General features: G+C 37.7%; 1 protein-coding gene across 1 annotated transcript in view; it reads left to right on the forward strand.

The window, feature by feature from the left end:
• Positions 1 to 6,634, forward strand: part of kcnj3a (potassium inwardly rectifying channel subfamily J member 3a) — a 26,267-nt gene extending 19,633 nt beyond the window's left edge. The window contains exon 3 of the mRNA XM_069702433.1: positions 4,772 to 6,634. Within this exon, the coding sequence (XP_069558534.1) occupies positions 4,772 to 5,367 (596 nt within the window). The 3' untranslated portion in view covers positions 5,368 to 6,634. The remainder of the gene's footprint in view (positions 1 to 4,771) is intronic.
• The last annotated feature ends 12,999 nt before the right edge of the window (positions 6,635 to 19,633 follow it).

The following is a 19,633-nucleotide window of genomic DNA, read 5'->3' on the forward strand; positions in this document are numbered from 1 at the left end:
CAATAAATTTGACTTACAATTTTGTATCAATGTGGGACTTTTTCCTGTTAGTAGATGTTATGTAATAGCTATATTTACTTGAGTAAAGGACTTTGTCGTTTCTTGCACCACTCAGGTCAATTTAGGGACTGATAATAATTTGGTCTGAGTCTAACCTCTATCTTGTTATGTTGATATAACACTGCAAGGATAAATGACGATGTAGTTGTTTAGTAATTTGCAAAAGTATTACATGCAGAAATATATTTTTCTTTGTTCTCCACCTGGAGAGAAATATAAGATACTGTAAATCGATACATAACACACATCAGTGCCCCCCCCCCCCCCCCACACACACACACACACACACAACTGGGGTGTTACAGAGTCTCTTATTCTGCTGCGCTTTATTGAGAAGGGCCACTCCACAGAGAATTTGAAATGCACTGGTATTGCCTCATACTGAGTCACAGAGGGGAACAGATAACCATTTACTGAAATTAGAAGTGTAATGGATCCACAGTTACAAATTCTGCTCCTAATGGGCTGAATGAGGAATTATGTCTTTACAGATTCCAATGATTTTTTTCCCCTCTTTTTCTTTGCACCCCTTCTTTCTCTTAATAGAGCCTTAAATGTATTTTTGTTATTATTATTCATGACCTGCAGAATGAATGAATCTACTCATATTTGATTTGGTTTAACGGTGTTGATTCCAGTGAGGGTTGCAATTAAATATTAGTTTAGACATCAATTAATCTGACAGTCACTTTGTCTCCTTAAACAATTCATTATTTGGTTTCTAAGTCAGACAATAGTTAAAAATTACAACTATAATATGTAAGAGCCAAGGAGTGACATATTCAAATAGTTTTTTTCTGCTGAAAATGAATATTTAATTTGATATTATATTTTTTTTTTTGCTGAATAATAAAAAAAAAGATTGAAACAATTTGTTGTTTTTCTATCAATTGACTAATTGGTGACAATTTGTTTCAGTATTTATTAATTGAAAAGCCAGAATCTCCAAATTTATAGATTTTTTTTTTCTAGTTTTCAGATAAACTGAAGGACAAAATGTCTGTAGATGAATTATACTCAGAAATGTTTTTGTGACAAACAACAATCCTGCGTTAAAGGACAAATATACTGGAGTGTATTAGATACGGTTGGTTGATACATATTGGCAGCTTTTGCCACGTTACTGTGGAAGAAAGGCAAGACCACCATTAAATAAGTGTGTACAAAATATGATCTGAAGTCGTGTGTGACATTTTGGTTTCACTTTCTGACATATGTTAACTGATGTTACCAACACTTCGAAGCAGCTGTGACAACACAGCACACCACACATCAGAGGTGTTTCTCACTGCTGTGATGTCCTGTTCCCAGCAGCACACATTACACACACAGGACATGGTTATTGTTTGTCGTTTTAGCTTGCTTTGTGTGTTTATGACACAATGCTCATATAATACTAAATATGCATGCCATGAAGATGACACAAGTATAAAACCGTGCAATATACAGTACTGTTGAGTGATTGATGATGGTGTAAAAGAAAATTGCTCTGTGCTTTATTAAAGATGACATTTGTAATATGAGCTCTGGGCTCCACTGATGAGACGCCACCACAATATATGATTTGCCCACTTCACCAAAAGCAAAGCATTTTGAGCTGTGCGGTTTTTGTGCTGTAAAAGGTCACATTTCAGTGACAGTAAAACCATTTGTTTTGGCACTCTGGAGCCACACAAATGATCTGATCTTGCCCTCATTGGAAAATCTATTTTAAGCAGTTTGGCAGCATTTTTTTCTTTTTTCTGTCATGATCTCAGACAGAGACTTTTGTTTTGTGTGGTGTGTTGATGTTACTTTTGACCAAACTCAGCCGTGAAAAGGTTTATGGCTGTCGCATGCACGCATTCCTACAGTTTTGTTTCCATAGAAACACTGAGTCCTGGGCAGGCGTGCATTTTTGAGTTACATAAGGTTTTACCAGTAATACGACATACAAACTGATATGGGTATTGTCATCAGAATGGATTTCTATTTTTTAGGAATAGTACATGTAAAAATACCAAAATTGGGTTTAATCTTTTCATACTGCAGCTATTTTAAAATGTTTAACTGAACTCTGTTATGTGATCTAGAGGAGTCTGTGTATCAAACATTATGTTTAAATTGATCTCACATAATGTTTAAATTTCCATCTAAAATTGAACTGCGTCGTGTCCTCACTGCAAGTCGATGTGCACAGTTCATTCTCATTGCTGTGTCTGTTCTACTGTGTGCCATATGAGAGTGGGCGTTGCAGAACAGCAGGTCTTTAGCACCACAACTGTATATGTGAAGCAACCAATACTGTCTATAATTATGCAATGGCTAAGCCATCCATCTTTGAATAATGTATGAAAATTAAATGTATAATAATGACCATGGTCAAGTCCAGGGGCATTGTTAGTTTTTGAAGAATGGTACAGTTGATTAGACCAATTACATCTCAGATTTTGTTTTCTTTGAGGACTGAGTGTCTTGAGAGGGAGGGGAACAGGTTGGACAGGGATTCAGCCCAAGGCCTGCTGAGTTCATGAGGTCTTACAGAAACTCCTACACCATCTGCAGGACCAATAGAGCATTATTAATAGACATAAGATGATGCTATTTGAGTCTTGTATATTACTGTAGAAACCCTTTGCCTCCGGCACAATTTCATTTCACTTGTGCCAACCTTTTTTCTTATCATGCACCAGTAAAGTTGGTATTGATGTTTCAGTCCTGTTACACAGAAAGGGCGTTCAGTTAGCATCGCAGCCGAGTGCACTTGTTCGATAAAGCAGGTACAGAGGACCTCTGGTGGTGATTAAGTAACTGTTATAAAGCCTAAACAGAAAGCATTTTTACACCACAATTTTCCCAGAATTAGTATATGTATACGCCTGTTGATGGTGACTATGTCTTGGCTGCAGGCACTTTAACAGGCTCACTGTGCAATAAGATTTCCATCCACACTTAACTCTCAATCGCTTTGGCCCTAAAGTTCTCATTGGCTTTGCCCACTTTATTCACTGCAGCGCACTTCCATATGCCTAAAGGCTCTGGGGCTTTGAAGCAATAGTGCAGAAGTAATACTTTGAATACCCTAAACAGACTTCATGTTCAGCCTCATGCACATCTGTGATTGTGTACAGAGCTGTTATCAGTGAATTATTTAATGACCTTGGGAATCAGGCGGAATCACAGATGCCTCCAGTTTCAATGATGACATCCTCGCAATTATCAGCAGTGTCTCACTGTGAATGAGCACTTCTCTTAGTTTGGACTAATGTCGCCCTAAGAAGCTGGTAATTAAAACATGTGATTATCAACTGCTGCAACTGATTCCTAATGGATTTCAACAAGTTTTAACATGAATATCTGTCTTTAAAAGGGGTGTTTGTGTGCTGATATAACCAATTCAGTGTTTTGTTTTTGATTTGAACCTAATTATAGATTTTCTATGCTCACTTTCAGTCAGAAATTAAAATAGTTTTTTCAGCAGAATGTTAACTATGTGAAGATAGATACGACTTTGCTGCAGGCAGTGGAGTATGATATAATGCACACAGCGATGATAGCAGCTGCAGAATAATGGTGATGAGTAATCGCTAATAAGCATCCAATAACTTTGCATGAAAAAGAATGTTTAATGTTGTTTAATTCAAACCTCATGATTTTGCTAATTGCATTAATTCATTTCTGAGGATGTGAGGGGAGTTTTAAAGCAGAGATTTAATTTCCCAATTAGGAGATATTTATTCCAAACGTTTCATAGTCTGCTATCATTTGCCGAATTTGCAAAGTGCACACACAAACCAGGCGCATACTGTTAAGCCTATTTTGTTTTAATTGGTAATCTCCAAATGACAGAATTTTACACTTTCACCCAAACTGTCATACTGGTTTTGGTTTAACAATGTTATGAAACAGATAAAGTATATAATTTTATATGTTTTGAGTTGAATTGGATTCCCTTTAATGTGTCAGGGAAAGAAAGACATTTTAGTGTCACCTCGACACCCCCCCCCAAAAAAAAAGAAGCCTTTTCCTGCAGCCATTTCTCCTGTGAGTTTGCCTATCCAGCAATTTTGATCATCTTAATCCGCTATCTTTTGCAGCTACTAGCCAAGTTTAAGGCGTTGACTGAACTGTTAAGTATCATTTCATACATAGATGATGTAAGCAGGACCTGTTTTTGTATTAATTTAAAGTAGTCTTCCTCAGGAATATTTCCTTTCCCTCCATTAAAACCGTGTGGAAACTCAAGTACACAAACCAGAAAACAGTAATACTATATTCTGTTCGAACTTACTCTGTGAATATATGACAAATGCATTTGCCGGTACTTATGAATTTTAATTTCTAAATAAATTGATACTTTTATGATTCAATATTTAGTTATTCTTACAAAACACACAGCAAATAACTCAGCTATACTTTTAATTATATTTCAAGTTAAATTAAGCTTTTATTTAGGCAGCTGGCTCTGTAATACAGTAAAATACATATTCATTGAGGCAGTTTTGTTTGCAATATTGTTTGCTTTGTCATCTAAAAATGGCAAGAATCCTGGTGATTCTTATGGAACAGTGCCAAGCACATAATTAAATCAGGGCTCTGTTGTTTAATAGTAAAGCCATGTAACATTTCATTTTTAGACATTAGTCTCTACTGTATTGGCCTATTGCAAGCTAATGAGATGTAATTTGTCATAATTTGTCAAGCTCAAAGTTACTTTTTGTTTCTTTGACAGGGATGACCTGCCAAGCGAGGACGTCATACACCGAGGACGAGGTTCTGTGGGGACACCGCTTTTTCCCAGTCATCTCCTTGGAAGAGGGTTTCTTTAAGGTGGACTATTCTCAGTTCCATGCCACGTTCGAGGTGCCCACTCCTCCCTACAGTGTGAAGGAGCAGGAGGAGGCTCTGCTCCTCTCCTCGCCCCTCATGGCTCCGTCTCTGTGCAACAGCGGGGAGAAGAACAGCTCTCTGGACTGCTTGGAGACCCTGGAGGACAATGACAGCACCACCAAGCTGCCTACCAAGCTCCAGAAGATCACAGGGCGGGAAGGCCTGCCCAAGAAGCTACTGAGGATGAGCTCCACCACCTCAGAGATGACTTACAGCTTTGGAGACCTGCCCATGAAGCTGCAGCGAATCAGCTCTGTTCCTGGGGTCTCTGAGGATAAGCAGGCTGGTAAGGCCTCTCGGATGAGCACAGAGCCCATCAGTAAGTCGGTGGCGGACTTGCCTCCCAAGCTGCAGCGACTGGCTGGGGGAGGAGGGGGCAGGATGGACGGACACCTGCCGCCTAAACTTAGAAAGATGAATTCTGATCGCTTTACATAAAGCAGGCAACATATTTTAACTTATGCCATCCCCTTTTATTTCCCTACCCAAAGTCCTTGTACTATTCCTACTTTATTAATGGACAATATTCTTATATTAAAAGAAATGTAGAATATGTGCATAAATACCTTATATAAAGTAGGGTGATGGAATTGAGCACATTTGTCCCTGGATGTAAGTGTACATGCTATGATGAAGGACCTCTGATTTTTTTTTTTTTTTTTTTTTTTTTTTTTTAGGATGATGTACAATTAGCACAATCTGGCATGTAAGAAACAGCGCATGTAGAACAGAATCTCAATAATTTCTGGCATGACATTTATTGCTATATTATTTTACAAAAATAAATTTCATTAGTGAATTTACAGACCGTGGAAAAATTGCACAAAGCCATATGATTTACAACATGGAAAACCTACATTACATGGTTCTAATTTGTGGTGACGAAAGGCACATACATTTGTTTTGAGTTGATTGCTTTGGTTGTTTAATGTAAAATCGTGGCAATGTTTTGTTGATTGCATGCTCTTCTTATTGACTTAGCTATACAAAGGTAATAGACAAAGATGTTTAGCCTTAACTATATTACCTTGTTTCCATTTCCATGTTTGTTCACAGCTGTATTTTTGGTATTTCATATATAGACTATTTTACCATGTGCAATTTTATGACTTTACTAGATGATCAAATACAGAATATGTTGCTAGACGATGCATTTCACATTTAAAAATGCATTATTAGCATCATATGACCTATCTGAACTGGACACAATGCTACGTGATCTACACTTGCTTATTAAAGTAACACTTAAGTTGAAAGATTGTACTTGATAAGCACAAAACAATCATTATATACCCTGTGATATTAGAAAGCATTTATGGGCATTTTGTCTTAAATTAACTGCTTAGAGCAGTAGTTTAGTACTGTGCAACCACTTTGTTTCATTATATAACAAAACACTATCTTCAGTAGACCTGTGTGGTCATACAAGACACTCCATTAGAATTTCAACTTCGGTGTTACTGGTTAGATTTGGTGGGCCTGTAAGAAAACCATAACCTTTGTTTTAAGGGCCCATAATATCTCTCCTCTGTCATGAAAGCAATAATATTATGACTATAATCTTTATATAGCCACAGGGTCTATCGCAGCCCCATACTTATTCTGTTTACTGAATCCATGCCATTAAATCTGGTTTTCTCTAAATGCATCGAAGACATTGTATGATACCCAATCTATTCAGGAATAAAGATCTAAAGTAACTGTTTAGCATCTTGCTGCTTTGACTAGATGTAACGCATGCTTTGCCCATTCAGTGAATACATTATTATCAATACGGTTATTCCAGGGGGTGGTCAGAGTGATGGAAGACCAACACCACTCTCCTTTCACTTAAAAGAGCTGACCAACTGCATACCATCAGATTAGTCCTAACATCAACCAAAGCTAGGCATATTTAATGTCATTGGTAATAACAGTTTTTACTGTTTACTTTAAAAATGCAACATGTAACATTTAAGTCCCATCTTGTAATAGCACCTCGTAGATTAGCAGGTGATAGTGAATGACTGTAGTATCCAGGTAGTCTGCTGTAAATCCAGCAGTTTGGTAAAAAATGTTATATTCTTGCCCTGCCGATAGTTAGTGGTTGCCCCTTTTTTAAAATGTTTTATTTAAAAATGATTTCTGTTAAGTTAGATTGTATGAATTCAGTAGTTGATAGGCAAAAAATAATGGCAAGTGGTTAACCCTATGGTTTGCATTATTGGTTTGCCTATCTCCATTTTTTGCAAGACCATAGTAGCAAGAAAAATCCCGTCGCAAAACCATTTCGACACCATTTGTAATTTTTTTTATTTTTTTTTGGTATGGTTGGTGTTCTTATTAGCTGCACTATAGATTTATTTTGAATTCTCGAAAACTGGTCAGTATGCCTGGTTTGTTTGCCACATAAAACTGCCACAGTTTGGTAGATGGCTAAATGATGAGCTAATTGAACTATAGTCACCAATACCAGTCACCATACCAACAAACAGGTATCTCGGCAAACATACAGTTAGCTACCTTTTATGCTATTGCTACATAGCAATAGCTAATGTTGCTATTAACAGCTGTTTACCAGTCTAGAAGAAACATTGTGAGTTCAGCATCAAACTTCGCTCAGAGCTGTCTCCAGCAGCAGAAAGCAATGCCAATGTTTCAGCCACCATTGTGTTTACTGCTCTGTTAATACTAACAAGAGGTTCGAATACGCTACTGCTTCCTCTCACAGCAGACTGAGGGCAGACCACACTACAGTATCGCCTCTTGAGGTGCAGGGTGGTCTTACCAGATGGGACGGGCCGGGGCTTGCTGGTTAGTATGCTAACTTCAGTAGACATCTGCAACACAATAAACATAAATGTCTTAGACATGCATGAGTTCAAAACTGTTATTTGTTCACATTTTGTTGATAATTTTAGTTAATATTTCAGTGTTTAAAACTGAAAATCTTACATATTGTATCAGTGAGATAAGAAGATTGAAACTCCCGCCTGGTTCTATCCAAAAAGTAAAACCGCCCACCCACCAGAGCATCTAAAGCCCACTATTTAATAAATTAAATCTTGTTTGAGCTGTCTGTTTTGCTATTTGTTTTAAACAGTACAAAAACAATAGTTAGGTGTAAAACCAACTTTTGTTTTTAATCAGTAGAGACAGACATCCCTGTTAAAAATGATGATCACTCCAAATTTCTGTGTTGAATTGATACTGAACATGTGCCATAGCAGATAACTGGACCAAAACCCTGTAAAATACCTCAGGGGCAGGGATGTAGATTATTTTTGATACAACATTCACAATGGGCTGCTCATGGTATTTTTGTACATTTGCTTGTCTTTTTGACAACACACGCAAGCCTGCAAAATGATGCAGTCTATTTCTAAATCGGGACTAAAACTGAGTCAGATAAAGGATCCCACATCGACACCAAGCCAGTGTCACTGTGAGAAGTCTTTTCTTCTGGCGCTTTCATTGTTTTGATCATACTCTGTGTAATCACTGCTGCTGTTCATATTTCACAGTACACCCTTTGTTACTGTTAAACACGCTGTGTATAATAACTGCAATTTAAGAGATACCTTAAAGGACTTGGAGATAAAGTCAGTGCCATTACTGTAGATATTGCAGATAGTTTGGGTTAATTCTGTCTTTATCCGAAGATAACCCTTTCTTCTGAATCTTTTTAATAAACCCAAATTGATCAGAATATAAAAACTGGCATTATCCTTTGACTCTTTGGAGAGGGGGCGCAAATCCCTTCACACCACCTAAAATCAAACAATTGCCCTTCATCACCAAGGAGATCTTTGCGCTATATGTCACTTTGTTTTTTTTTTCTTTGTGGTTGATGATGGTGGTGTTGTCTTTTGCCATTGCCTTGTCACCAAAATAGTATTTAAATGTTAAAATAATTGACACGAGCAGATTTGGAAGATGTGGGAGGACTGTAGTACAAGTAGCACAAAGGTTATTCAGAGTTTAAAATCTTGTTAGCATGCCAGAAAAAATCCTATTCTTTGATAATGTTGTGCCCTTGTGACAAATAATATCTGGCACATTCACTCAACCTGTGGCAAACAAAAAAGATGCCGTTACTTGATGATTATGGGATAAACAAAACAAAATTGTGCAGTGAAAATGCAGCGTTTCTATTTCCCCTCACAATTCCTATTAAATCTAAATGTTTCCACTAATTACTCAACATTTCAATCTATTTACTTATTGAGAAAAACAGTTTTTCTCAAGTTAGAAATTTGCAAGTATAGCTCTGCTTTGTTGTGAAAAAAAAAAGACAAAGAGAGTGAAACTTAATTTAAAATTCAAAGTTAAATATGGCACGCTGACTGTCTGTTTGAACACTTCCCGTGCCACATCGCTTTGTGCCAGCATCAAGATGGGATGATATATGACACATCAAATATGAAGAATGGTGCAACATTAGACCAAACTGTTGGTGGCTCTTCACTGCATGACAGACTGCAGAACGAGACAAATGTCCTCACACCATCATGATGGTTTGCTGTGTTTCCTTTTAAAGCTGTAGCGCAGGACTTTCACTTATAAATCACCTCCATTACAGTCTTGCTGAACAAGTTCACACAATGCTGATTAAGCCTGTCACCACCAAAAAAAGAAAATTCTCACAGTGAGAAAGTTTCAGTTTTCTGAGTTTTTAAATCCGGAGCCTGGTGACACATTCCAGTGCTAGAAACGTCCGCAAGTTTAGCCCTATGCTAACTTGAATGGGGATACAATTATTCAATCATGAGGCTCCTCTAGACCTTCCAAAATCGATCAAATTATGATAGTGAAACAAGTAATTTGGCAGAGGTTGTGGCACTCAAACCAATGCATCCACCATTTGTCCACATTTTATCCACCATTTCACAGCTGCTACAATAATGATGGAGCGGGCTATGGTGGAGGTTATGAAGTAAGCAAGTGGCAACAGTGTGTTTGTAATTACGCTCTCTGGCGCACAAGTGCCTGCAAAAGTTTCACACTACAGGTTTAATGTGACATGCTTGGTCTACAATACTTTGCAACATATAAATGTGTTTCATCATGTAATTTTTCAACAGGAAGAAACATACCTTCCTGCACCGGTAATTTGTGGCATAAATATTCAAATTCCTGGCACTCAGGTGGATGGTTGGAAAAAAGCTAAATATGCACCAACACAGCTGCGAGTAAGGCGAGTGTGCCAATTGCACCTTGGCCCATATTCATTGAAGGCTTTTTTTTGTCTATATTTTAGCATCAAACTGACTTTTTACTAAACTCCTCTGCGAACAGTGATTATCCAGTCATAGCTTAGAAAACATATCTTTAACTAGGCAGGCAGTTGAGCTTTAAATTTCCTCACACGTTAAAGCTTCACATGGGGGTGTACTACTATGTATACAATATATAGAGTGTGGGGTGTGTTTCCATGACCAACTAACAGCTCGGTTCTGCTTTATCAGATTTAGAGAAGTTTTGATGCCAGCAGCTCAATACATCGTTACATTTTCCAAACACTTTGGTTAGTTGTCGACCTAAAAGCCTTTTCTTTTGAAATGCCCAGAAGTGAAACAGTGTGATAAATGAAGTATGAGAATTAAAGCCTTTCTCTGTGCTGCTTGTCAAAGTAGCAGTCAAGTTTATGTGACAATTAAACATTATAGTCAGTCTTACATTTTTCCTTGTCATTTTATAAAATACGACACTAGTTCTAACTAAATCTATCCCACAGTACAAGTGCAAATGTTGTTTCTCTTTAGCGCTATGTCTTCATGTGTCATTGGCTGTTATGGGATTATGACTTTTTGCCAGGGACATGCAGTAAGAACTAAATCTTAAAATGTGATGGCTTACCACACAGGAAGGGCCAGGCCAATAATATCAACCTCCAATTCAAAGTTTTGATACCACATACTGTTGTCATTAAGTGCATATTTAAGTTGTGCTACCGGGTTCATGTTTTAAAGAAGGTTGCCTGAAAATGTTGAAAAGTAATTTAGTGTGTTAGCTACAGCTAATAAAATGTGCAGGTGATAGTTATCATTTTAACTGAAAACAAAAATCAACAGTTGTTGGCTAGAAGTGAGGTCTGAAATCAGGGACTCTTTGTTTCAAAATAGCTCAAGAAAAAAACCCTTTTTCAGAGCAGACATTTTAGCATTTCATTTAGATGAGCTCAGTCCAGGAACCTGGTGTTGTGAATGCCAGCTCACTGTCATGGCTTAATAGGACACCTGATGGAGCAGAGTCATCATTAGCCAAATTAGCTCCACCTGTGCTATGACAAGTAAAAAAAATGTGCTGTGAAAAAGGTGTATTCCAGGTGGTAAATCTACCCTGCTTATCGTCATACACATACTCATCTGCATGTACCAGGGAGAAGAGAGAGCTTGATGAGCAAAGCAATGCAAACTAAGAGGCTGGGAATCCAGCACCAATGAAGGTGTGTTATTTACAAATGGATCTTTCCTTGTACAGTAGCATCAGTGGGTTTAGTGGACTTCAGACATGATCCTGTTATCTCTGTGTTTAGACATATTTTGAATATCTAGCAAATCTACCGTATATTATTCAGTCGAGCCTTGCTGCAGTATATAAATGCAAACTTGTTGGATTGACAGTCAGATTGGGTGTTGCCACGCACTTTGGAATCTCCTGTGATTTTACACAGTGATCTCCTTCAAGTTGTCAGATTAGTTTTAAAACCATGAATGAATTCATACATGAATATATTTGATAAATTAATGCTTACCATTTTCTTTAAAGTTAACTAGCCAATTTCTTTAAATATTATCTTTAAAAAAAAAGAAGAGGAAGTGTTATTTATTTACAATTTCTGAAATAAATTTGTGACTTTTTCCTTTTGAACTCAGTAGACCATTATAGATCCCCAAAGATCAGTGCTGTCCTTTGACAGAACAAAGTGAACAAAAGGCAAAACTGACAGGGAAAAGAGAGGAGTGCATTACAGACAGCAGAGGAGACTCAAATTGGTGTGTGGGATGAATAATACATTTGTCTCAATCCTTCCAATCCTGTAAATTTGCAGAATGACAGTGATCAAAGTTGATTCGGGAAGGGATGGTATTAAGGGGGAGATTAAAATGGTTGAGAGAGTGTCAAAGAGAACACCAGAGGGGGATAGAAGATATTTCTGTCTCTTGTCAGATTCTGTCATGACTTGTTTTACATTTACACTTTCCCTCTATATCCCTCAGCTCCTTTACAAATAGGTTTGATAATTTGGTATGGAAACCGCTGCCACAGCCTAATGCAAACGCTACCAAGAGAGTACACTGCTGCACATTTACAAAAGAATCACCTCCAGCCCTTCTTGTTTCTAATGTGTATTGCGAGAAGTGTGCAATAAGTATAGTAAGAGAAGATGGAAAGGACAAGTGATGCTAAAAAGAAATCTAGCCTCAGTCTTCTATCATTTTAAACATCCGAATACTCACAGGCACACAAACACATCCCTCCATGCTTACCCCTCACTCTGAAACACACACAGCCACAACAGATGCCTTGTCTCTGGTGTATTGTATTTGTAAGATAACGGGCTGGTGTGGGCGTCTGCAAAACAGCTCAGTTTGCACCTGAGTCAAAATCCATCTCTGCTTTAGTCGCCAACAGCGCAGGGAAAAAGGAGCTGAGTAGGACACATCACACCGAGCCCACTCTCTCTGTAGAATATTGAGCCTGTTCGCCTGATGCTCGCTCTATCTGCGCCCTTCCATTTCATGTTTGCTTTAAGATCAGTAAGCAACTGTCGCCCTCCTTTGCCAAAAATAATGCTTCAAGAGTACAGGCAGATCAGGATCCATTTTTTTTTCTAGCCATGAGAAGTCACTCCGTGTCATCCTGCTAAAAATATGATTCTCACCAGGAAATGATCAGTCATTATGATAGTAATTTGGCACACAGGACTGATTTACAGTCTCATTTAATTGGTTGTGTTTGGTAATTATTTTGTACCTTCTGCTTTTCTGTGCCTTTTAAAAAAAGAGTTTAATGCATGAAAATGTGGGAAATACCTGAATTCAGGTACAGTCAGACAGATTACCTCATCATAAACTTGTTGAGGTGGTATTAGAGACAAAAAACAGCCTTATCCATAACTGGTTATGAAGAATGTTTCTGAGAAGTGTAAAACATCTAGAGGGGGATTCATAAATCCAGACACCTTTTGTCCATCCATGTGGTGGATGTACGCTTGAAGCAAAATGACTACTCAAAGGGCACCGAATAATTGTGGTGCTTCAGGCACAGCCAGTAGGACTGAAATAAAACAAGTGCTCTCTCACAATCCATGCCTGCTAAAAATAAGCCTGTTCAGACGAGGGTGGCGGCTTCTCGGCTGCATCCTCTACTCTGTAGCTGTGGAGGCAACTGTTTAAGTGCGGAGCTATGAGGAAGAGATTGTACGCAACTGTGTGCCTCTGTTCCTCTTCAAGCATGACATAAAGTACATGAAGACTTTTGATCTAACACGCAATACAGTACCCCGTCCAGTCATTTGTCCACATCCTACATGAAGAAAACTCTTATATTAACAGAGGCAGTTTGGGAGCAATGATTGTATTGCTTTAGAAAAGGATGCAAACTATGTGACAAAATCAAGTTAAATGCATACAGCAGTTGCTGCCCACCAGACTAGTATTTAAGTGTTCCAATACTTCTATCTGCAAATTAGCTAATAATGACGCGTTTTAAATACTTCATAATGAGGGTTTCCCCGTGAAACACTTGTTACCTAGCAACTGCAGCCAGAATACATTGCATCTGCATGTTGCCAGGACTTAACATGTTTTAATCTAGATGTAATTTATTTTACATACTGTGTGTTTTCTACATGTGACGCAGGTTGTTATTGATGATTTCTCTCGACATTTTGAGCAGCAGCAGTGAAAACCCAGTCGACTGAAGGGTGGTTTCACTGAGCTGAGCTAAGTCTCTGCCCTGCTTTTGGTCATTCACTTCATCATTGTCTTTTCGCTGCCATTTCAGTGTCAACTGTGGCAGTAGGATGAATATTTCAGGAATCTACACTGTGTTCCATTTGTTACTTTGGTTGTAAACAGTGTTGGGCTCTTCCTCAGGTGTTTACATGCTGCCAAAAAACTACAGTAAACTACACAAACACTTGGCTGTTTGCTAATATGCAACTGCAAGAGAATTTTGTCACCTATATGTTGTACTTAGCTATCCTATATCAATATATGTTAATGTTCATAATTATAAAATGTATTGATCTCAGATAAAGAAGCAGGAATTCCAAACATATAAAGTCCTTGTTTAAGAATCTGAAATATGAGGGTATAAAAATTGTTATCAGGAAACCAAACATCTACCAATAAAAGTCAGATTTGTGGGGTTTTTCAAAGCAGATTCTGCAGAACATAAATAATCTGCCCTGGATGTTTCATGATGAATCTGCCAGTTAGTTGTTATACTGAGATGTTGAACAGCAGCCATGTGTTTATAGGTTATGTGAGTTTGTTAGACGTAGCCCCTTGCCTGCATGCAAATTCATAATGCACTTCACTCCCATGCATTTTTTATACTATAGAAAAATAGAGCAGGCTTACAGACTCCACTTTCCTTTCACCACAGGAGACGAACCTCCTATCGGCATTCAGCCTCAGGGAGCTGATTGGACTAAATGCTGCAGAATGAAGCACTGTTTTCTTTCCCCTCTCTGTCTTCCTTTTTGACAGGGTCATGCAAGCAAAAAAGAGCTTCATTTTATTCCCCTGCTGTTATTTTGAAGGAGTGGTGAGATCAATAGGTGACAGGAGCTAGGATGATGAAGATAAAGATGAGCTGAGGAAGGTAAGGTCACTTTTGACACAAGTGACATGCGACGGACATAAAAGGGAAACGGATGCTGTTCTATTTAACTTCCATTAAATGGGCCATGTTAGAGTGAGTAGAAGATCACCATATTGTACATACAAAAGAGCAAAACACTTTATCTGTTCACATCTGCTGGTGATTGACTGACCAGCCTGTCTATCAAAAACAAAAGCTCTTATGAGATGTGTATAGCTTTAAAAAAAAAATAAAATACAACCAAACTGTTTTGCTCAAACTTACATTTGACCCTTCTTTCCTTTACCTGCATTTAATTCTAAGAGAATTATACTGAAAGTAGTAACATGAAGAAACTGTCCTAATGGGGGTAAAATAGGGGAGTACACATCCTGCAGGCATTGAAGTTGAACATGCGTGTGATAGCTTTCACAGCTTTGCATTTAAAAGTTACATTCAATTATGGGCTACTTGTCAGACAGAATAAATCATTCAGCAACTGTCATGCATAATGCAGTCAAACAAAACTTTACTGCGAAAAATATTCTCATGCTGCTGAACCAATGACCGCGGTGGTTTGGCGGGGTTGCTGTGCTATCAAATGTCAAAGCACATCATCACTAAGAAAGTGTAAACAGTAAAGCAGCCCAGACAAAATATGATTTTAACGATGAGCTATTAGATTGCATTATTGGTGATTATTGTCAGTTTTATGACCCACACTGGAATTTATGGACAGTGGTGAGCTTTTTAATGAAAATTGGTCATCGGACAAGGTCGCACCCTGAGCAACAAAACCCAGGGCCTTTCCTGAAAGTCTGAGTTGATGTGGGGAAAAAAAATCTGACTCAAAACATTATAAGCTGTGCATGCTTGACTATGTCACAGACTCTAGAAAGAAGTGATTTATCAAAGCATTGGTTAGAAATGTATTAGATTTGTACGCAACTAAAAAAACAAATTCTGTGAAAAAAAAATCTAACTTTTTTGTGATGGATTGTATCCTCAGTACGTCCAGGAAATATACTGCAAAATGCTGAGCTGCCTCTTATTGAAACTGACAGGTAGGTCTGAGGGCAGCTGTCCCCTCAAGGACAAACATCCAGCATCTGAACCTGGATAGCGAAGCTGCTGTAAAAGGAGAATGTCACATACAGCAAAAGCTTGTTTACAGAGGTAAACCAAAGATCATCACAGTGAAGGGAGAACAATAAAGGGATTCAAGATAAGGAGCAGCATGTGGGTGTTGGGATTTTTTTAGTGTCTTCTTTTCCACACGTCCACTTTGACACTTTTTTGCATTTTTAGATCTGTCAAAAACATTTCCTAAAATGTGTTATTCCAAGGTTTGTGACACAAAGACAAAAAAAGTACTAAAATTCAAAAATTAAAACTTTTCTCTCAAAAAGTTGAAAGTTTTCAAAGCTGTTGCTAACATTGCTGTGTCATCAGTTGGGGAAATTATTCATTCTGGCTCAGCTTAAAATATGCTTACCATCTGTTCCATTTTATTGCAGTGCCCGACTGGCTCATGTTTAATGTATCTGTGCTAATGGCATCATCTATGTACAGTACAATGGCCATCTCTGCATTGAGAAATCAGTGAAAGCAGCAAGAAGGGAGACCTTGGCTGTATCAATGCCTTCAAAACAACCTTTTATCTGAATCATATGCTCCATTGCCCCTGAAGCTGACAATGACCATTTATAATCGCCCTTCCAAAAATACATTCCACAAATTAAAGGCCATTTCAGTTTCATCACTTTGCCAGTCAAATGGCACATTATCAAACGTACAATGAAGATATTCGAAACATATCAGTAATTTGACCAGACATTGCAGCAGTGTTTATGATCTATTTAAATCCTTTGCATGCGAGGTCAAGTGTGACTCACTCAAATGTGATTATTCTCCTGAGTAACATATGAGGAGCCTATGAAAGTAGAATACAAAATGGGCCTTAGGGCACATTTGCTCATACATACGATTATGCTGTACAAAACATACATAACAACACACATACATTCTATACTATGTGCATAATGTTCCCATTAGGGATGTGCGATAAGGTCCTACAATAACTTCACAATATTTCTGCGGTAAGGATATTTTTGAAGATTTAAAAAACTACTGAAAAGTATTTTTTTACTAAATTTAAAAAATGTCCAATTGCAAGAAAAAAAATATTCTATGAAAACATCTTATTACTAAGGTTTGTTGTACATCTGATATTTTGTAACCAAACCACGTTACGTATGACATAGCATAACGATATGTTCTGATGTCAACGATACAGAATATGACCATTATCACAATATTGATTTCAATGGATCATAATTCTATTGATATTATTGTGAACTAAGGTTGGGCTACTGAACTGCCATATGATGAGGTGAGCAATTATAATGGATGATGACATCAGGGAAGGGGGCAGTGGGCATCCTGATAACTGCCACACCACCGCTCCCTCACACACGCACTTTGCTGGTTCACCTTACATCAGCCAGTTAGCCATTAGCTTCTACCCTGCAGCTAAAACACTAGTAAACTGTCAAGACCTCAAAATGTCCTTGCTCTTCAACACAACTGCTAACAAAAATTTATGTTCTTAATTTACAGTTAGCAACATCATTTTGTTTACACTGTTTTACCGCAGACAGACAAGTCAAACAATCTAGTCAAACACATCCCGAGTCCCCACCAGCTCCTTCTCAGTGTCTCCACTTACTACTCGACAGTAATGGGAAAACTCAATCTAAACAATACAGTCTTTTTTCATATTGCCAAAGAAAAAATATTGATTTGGTCAAAACTCAATATATCGCCCAGCCCTAATGCTGACCAATCAGCAACCGGTGGGGGTGAGTGTTTATTTATAAATATAGTCACAGTGGTGGTAGATTAGCCTGAGGTCTACGCCCATTAGTATAGAAAGACTTAAACAATTACCAATGGAACGTAGCCAGACACATATATTCATGCAGTAAATTTGGCTCTGTAAACACCAGGCTAACAAATTATCATCATACAGATGTGGCCGGGCAGATACCAGTCGAGCACTGGGACCCAGGGAGGAAGGGAGGAGAGGCTATAAAGGGAGACAGGAAGCTCACCTGGGCCTCTTTCCTGCACACCTGAGCTCGAGCTGAGGCCCGCCTTCGTGGTGATTTTAGTCGGCTCCCTTTGTTTTAAATTGTTTGTTGAAAAACATGGTTTTATCAGATGCACTGTGCCTTTTAGCTTTTTAGACAAAATAAAAGATGTATTAATCAATTGTCTTTTTAACATTTTAACTTTGCCTCTTTTTTGTAGTCTCCAGGCACCTGCATGCTTCCAACTGAGGGGAAGGGCTTTGTTCTGGAAGGTATTTGCTTTTGTGGTTGTAAAGTTTCTTTTGTATATTAATTTGTTTGTTTGTTTCCTGAGTTCTTTTACCAGATACTTCTGAGAAGCCAGCCACTGTTCTTTTTTCCACCATTTGTTAGGTTTTAGTTGGTAGAACAAAATGGTGGCAGTCTTCATGCATGTTTCGTTTGAGTTCCTTGAAGTTTCAGCATATTGTAGTGCTGTGAAATAGTTTGTTTTAGCTCCAATTAGTTTGTTTTGCAGTGGTGTTTATTTGTAGTATATCTTACTTTCCACCAGTCTCCCTGTCAGTGCAGTTTTGACTCCCATTCTTTATTTCTTTGGTTGTTCATTTATGGTTATTTTTTTGTATTAAACATAGTTATTTCAACCCCTTCATCTTTCCCTGTGTTTTAGTTGGATTATCCAGTCAACTGGAGATATGTTTTTTTTTTTTTTTATAAAGTAATAAAGCTCAAATCTTGGTCTACATCAGTCTCGGTTCGAGGTTAGGTTAAGTTAGGTAGTTACTTTATTAATCCCCAAGGGGAATTTTTTTTTTCCGCTACAGCAGCATACAGGAAGCAATACGATAATACAGAATAATAAATAATAATATAATATAGAATAATAAAAATAATTAAAAAAAAAAAAAAAAAAGTTTATTCTGGCCCCTTGATATTATCACCTGGTCACACACAGAAAAGACTTTCAACTCGTAATACAAAATTTAAGTCCTTAAGGACTGTCACCTGAGGAGCTGTGTGACTGAAAAACTCGGCAAGAGGAGGAAGACAACTAAAAAAGTTGAAACAAAGTTATTGGGGTCAGATTTGATTTTAGCCTTATTTTCCACCAGCATTTATATACCAGGTTGCAACTATTATAGATTATTTTCATCGATAATATATCTATGAATGATTTTCTGATTTCTCACAAAATGGTGAAATGCATTCAGCACAAGCTGCCAGAGCCAATGATGCCCTCTGGACAGGTGTTCATATGCCATGAAACGTCTATGGATCTTTGATGCTTTTGCTTTTTCCCATCAACTCTGGACTTTTTTCCTCAGTTTTTCCTCCCATTGTCAGTGGAGTCCCAACTTATCAGGCTATAAAAAGGCTATTAGTTGGGATCCTCAGAAATGCCAAAATTTAGCATGTTGGTTTCAGGATAAAGTACATGTTCAAGTATAGCTTTCATGAAAACAAAGGACAGAGACGTTCAGTGTTCCAGGGGTAAAAAAAAAAACAACAACATAATGATAGGACATTCTCAACAAAAACAAATAATGAGCCTATCTGAGTCTTGCAGTCAATAACAAGAGCTACCAATAAAACTAAAATGGCAGAAAAAAGAAATCGGTAAAACAGAAAAGAGCAGCAAATCCTCATCAGACAATATCTGTCTTTTTAGTTTTTTTCTGTCTAATCATTTTAGTTTCAATTGTATGTTCTCTGCTCCTCTTTTAGTGGAATTACCAACTCTATATGCAGAGTATTATATAAATGTCTGATATGTCTCGGTCATAAGAGCTACAGTACTTTCTATATTTACAAATATT

This window comes from Brachyistius frenatus, unplaced genomic scaffold, assembly GCF_029030835.1.
Source record: "Brachyistius frenatus isolate BFR_SWC_R1_liver_20210118 unplaced genomic scaffold, ASM2903083v1 Contig_42, whole genome shotgun sequence".
Taxonomy (NCBI): domain Eukaryota; kingdom Metazoa; phylum Chordata; class Actinopteri; family Embiotocidae; genus Brachyistius; species Brachyistius frenatus.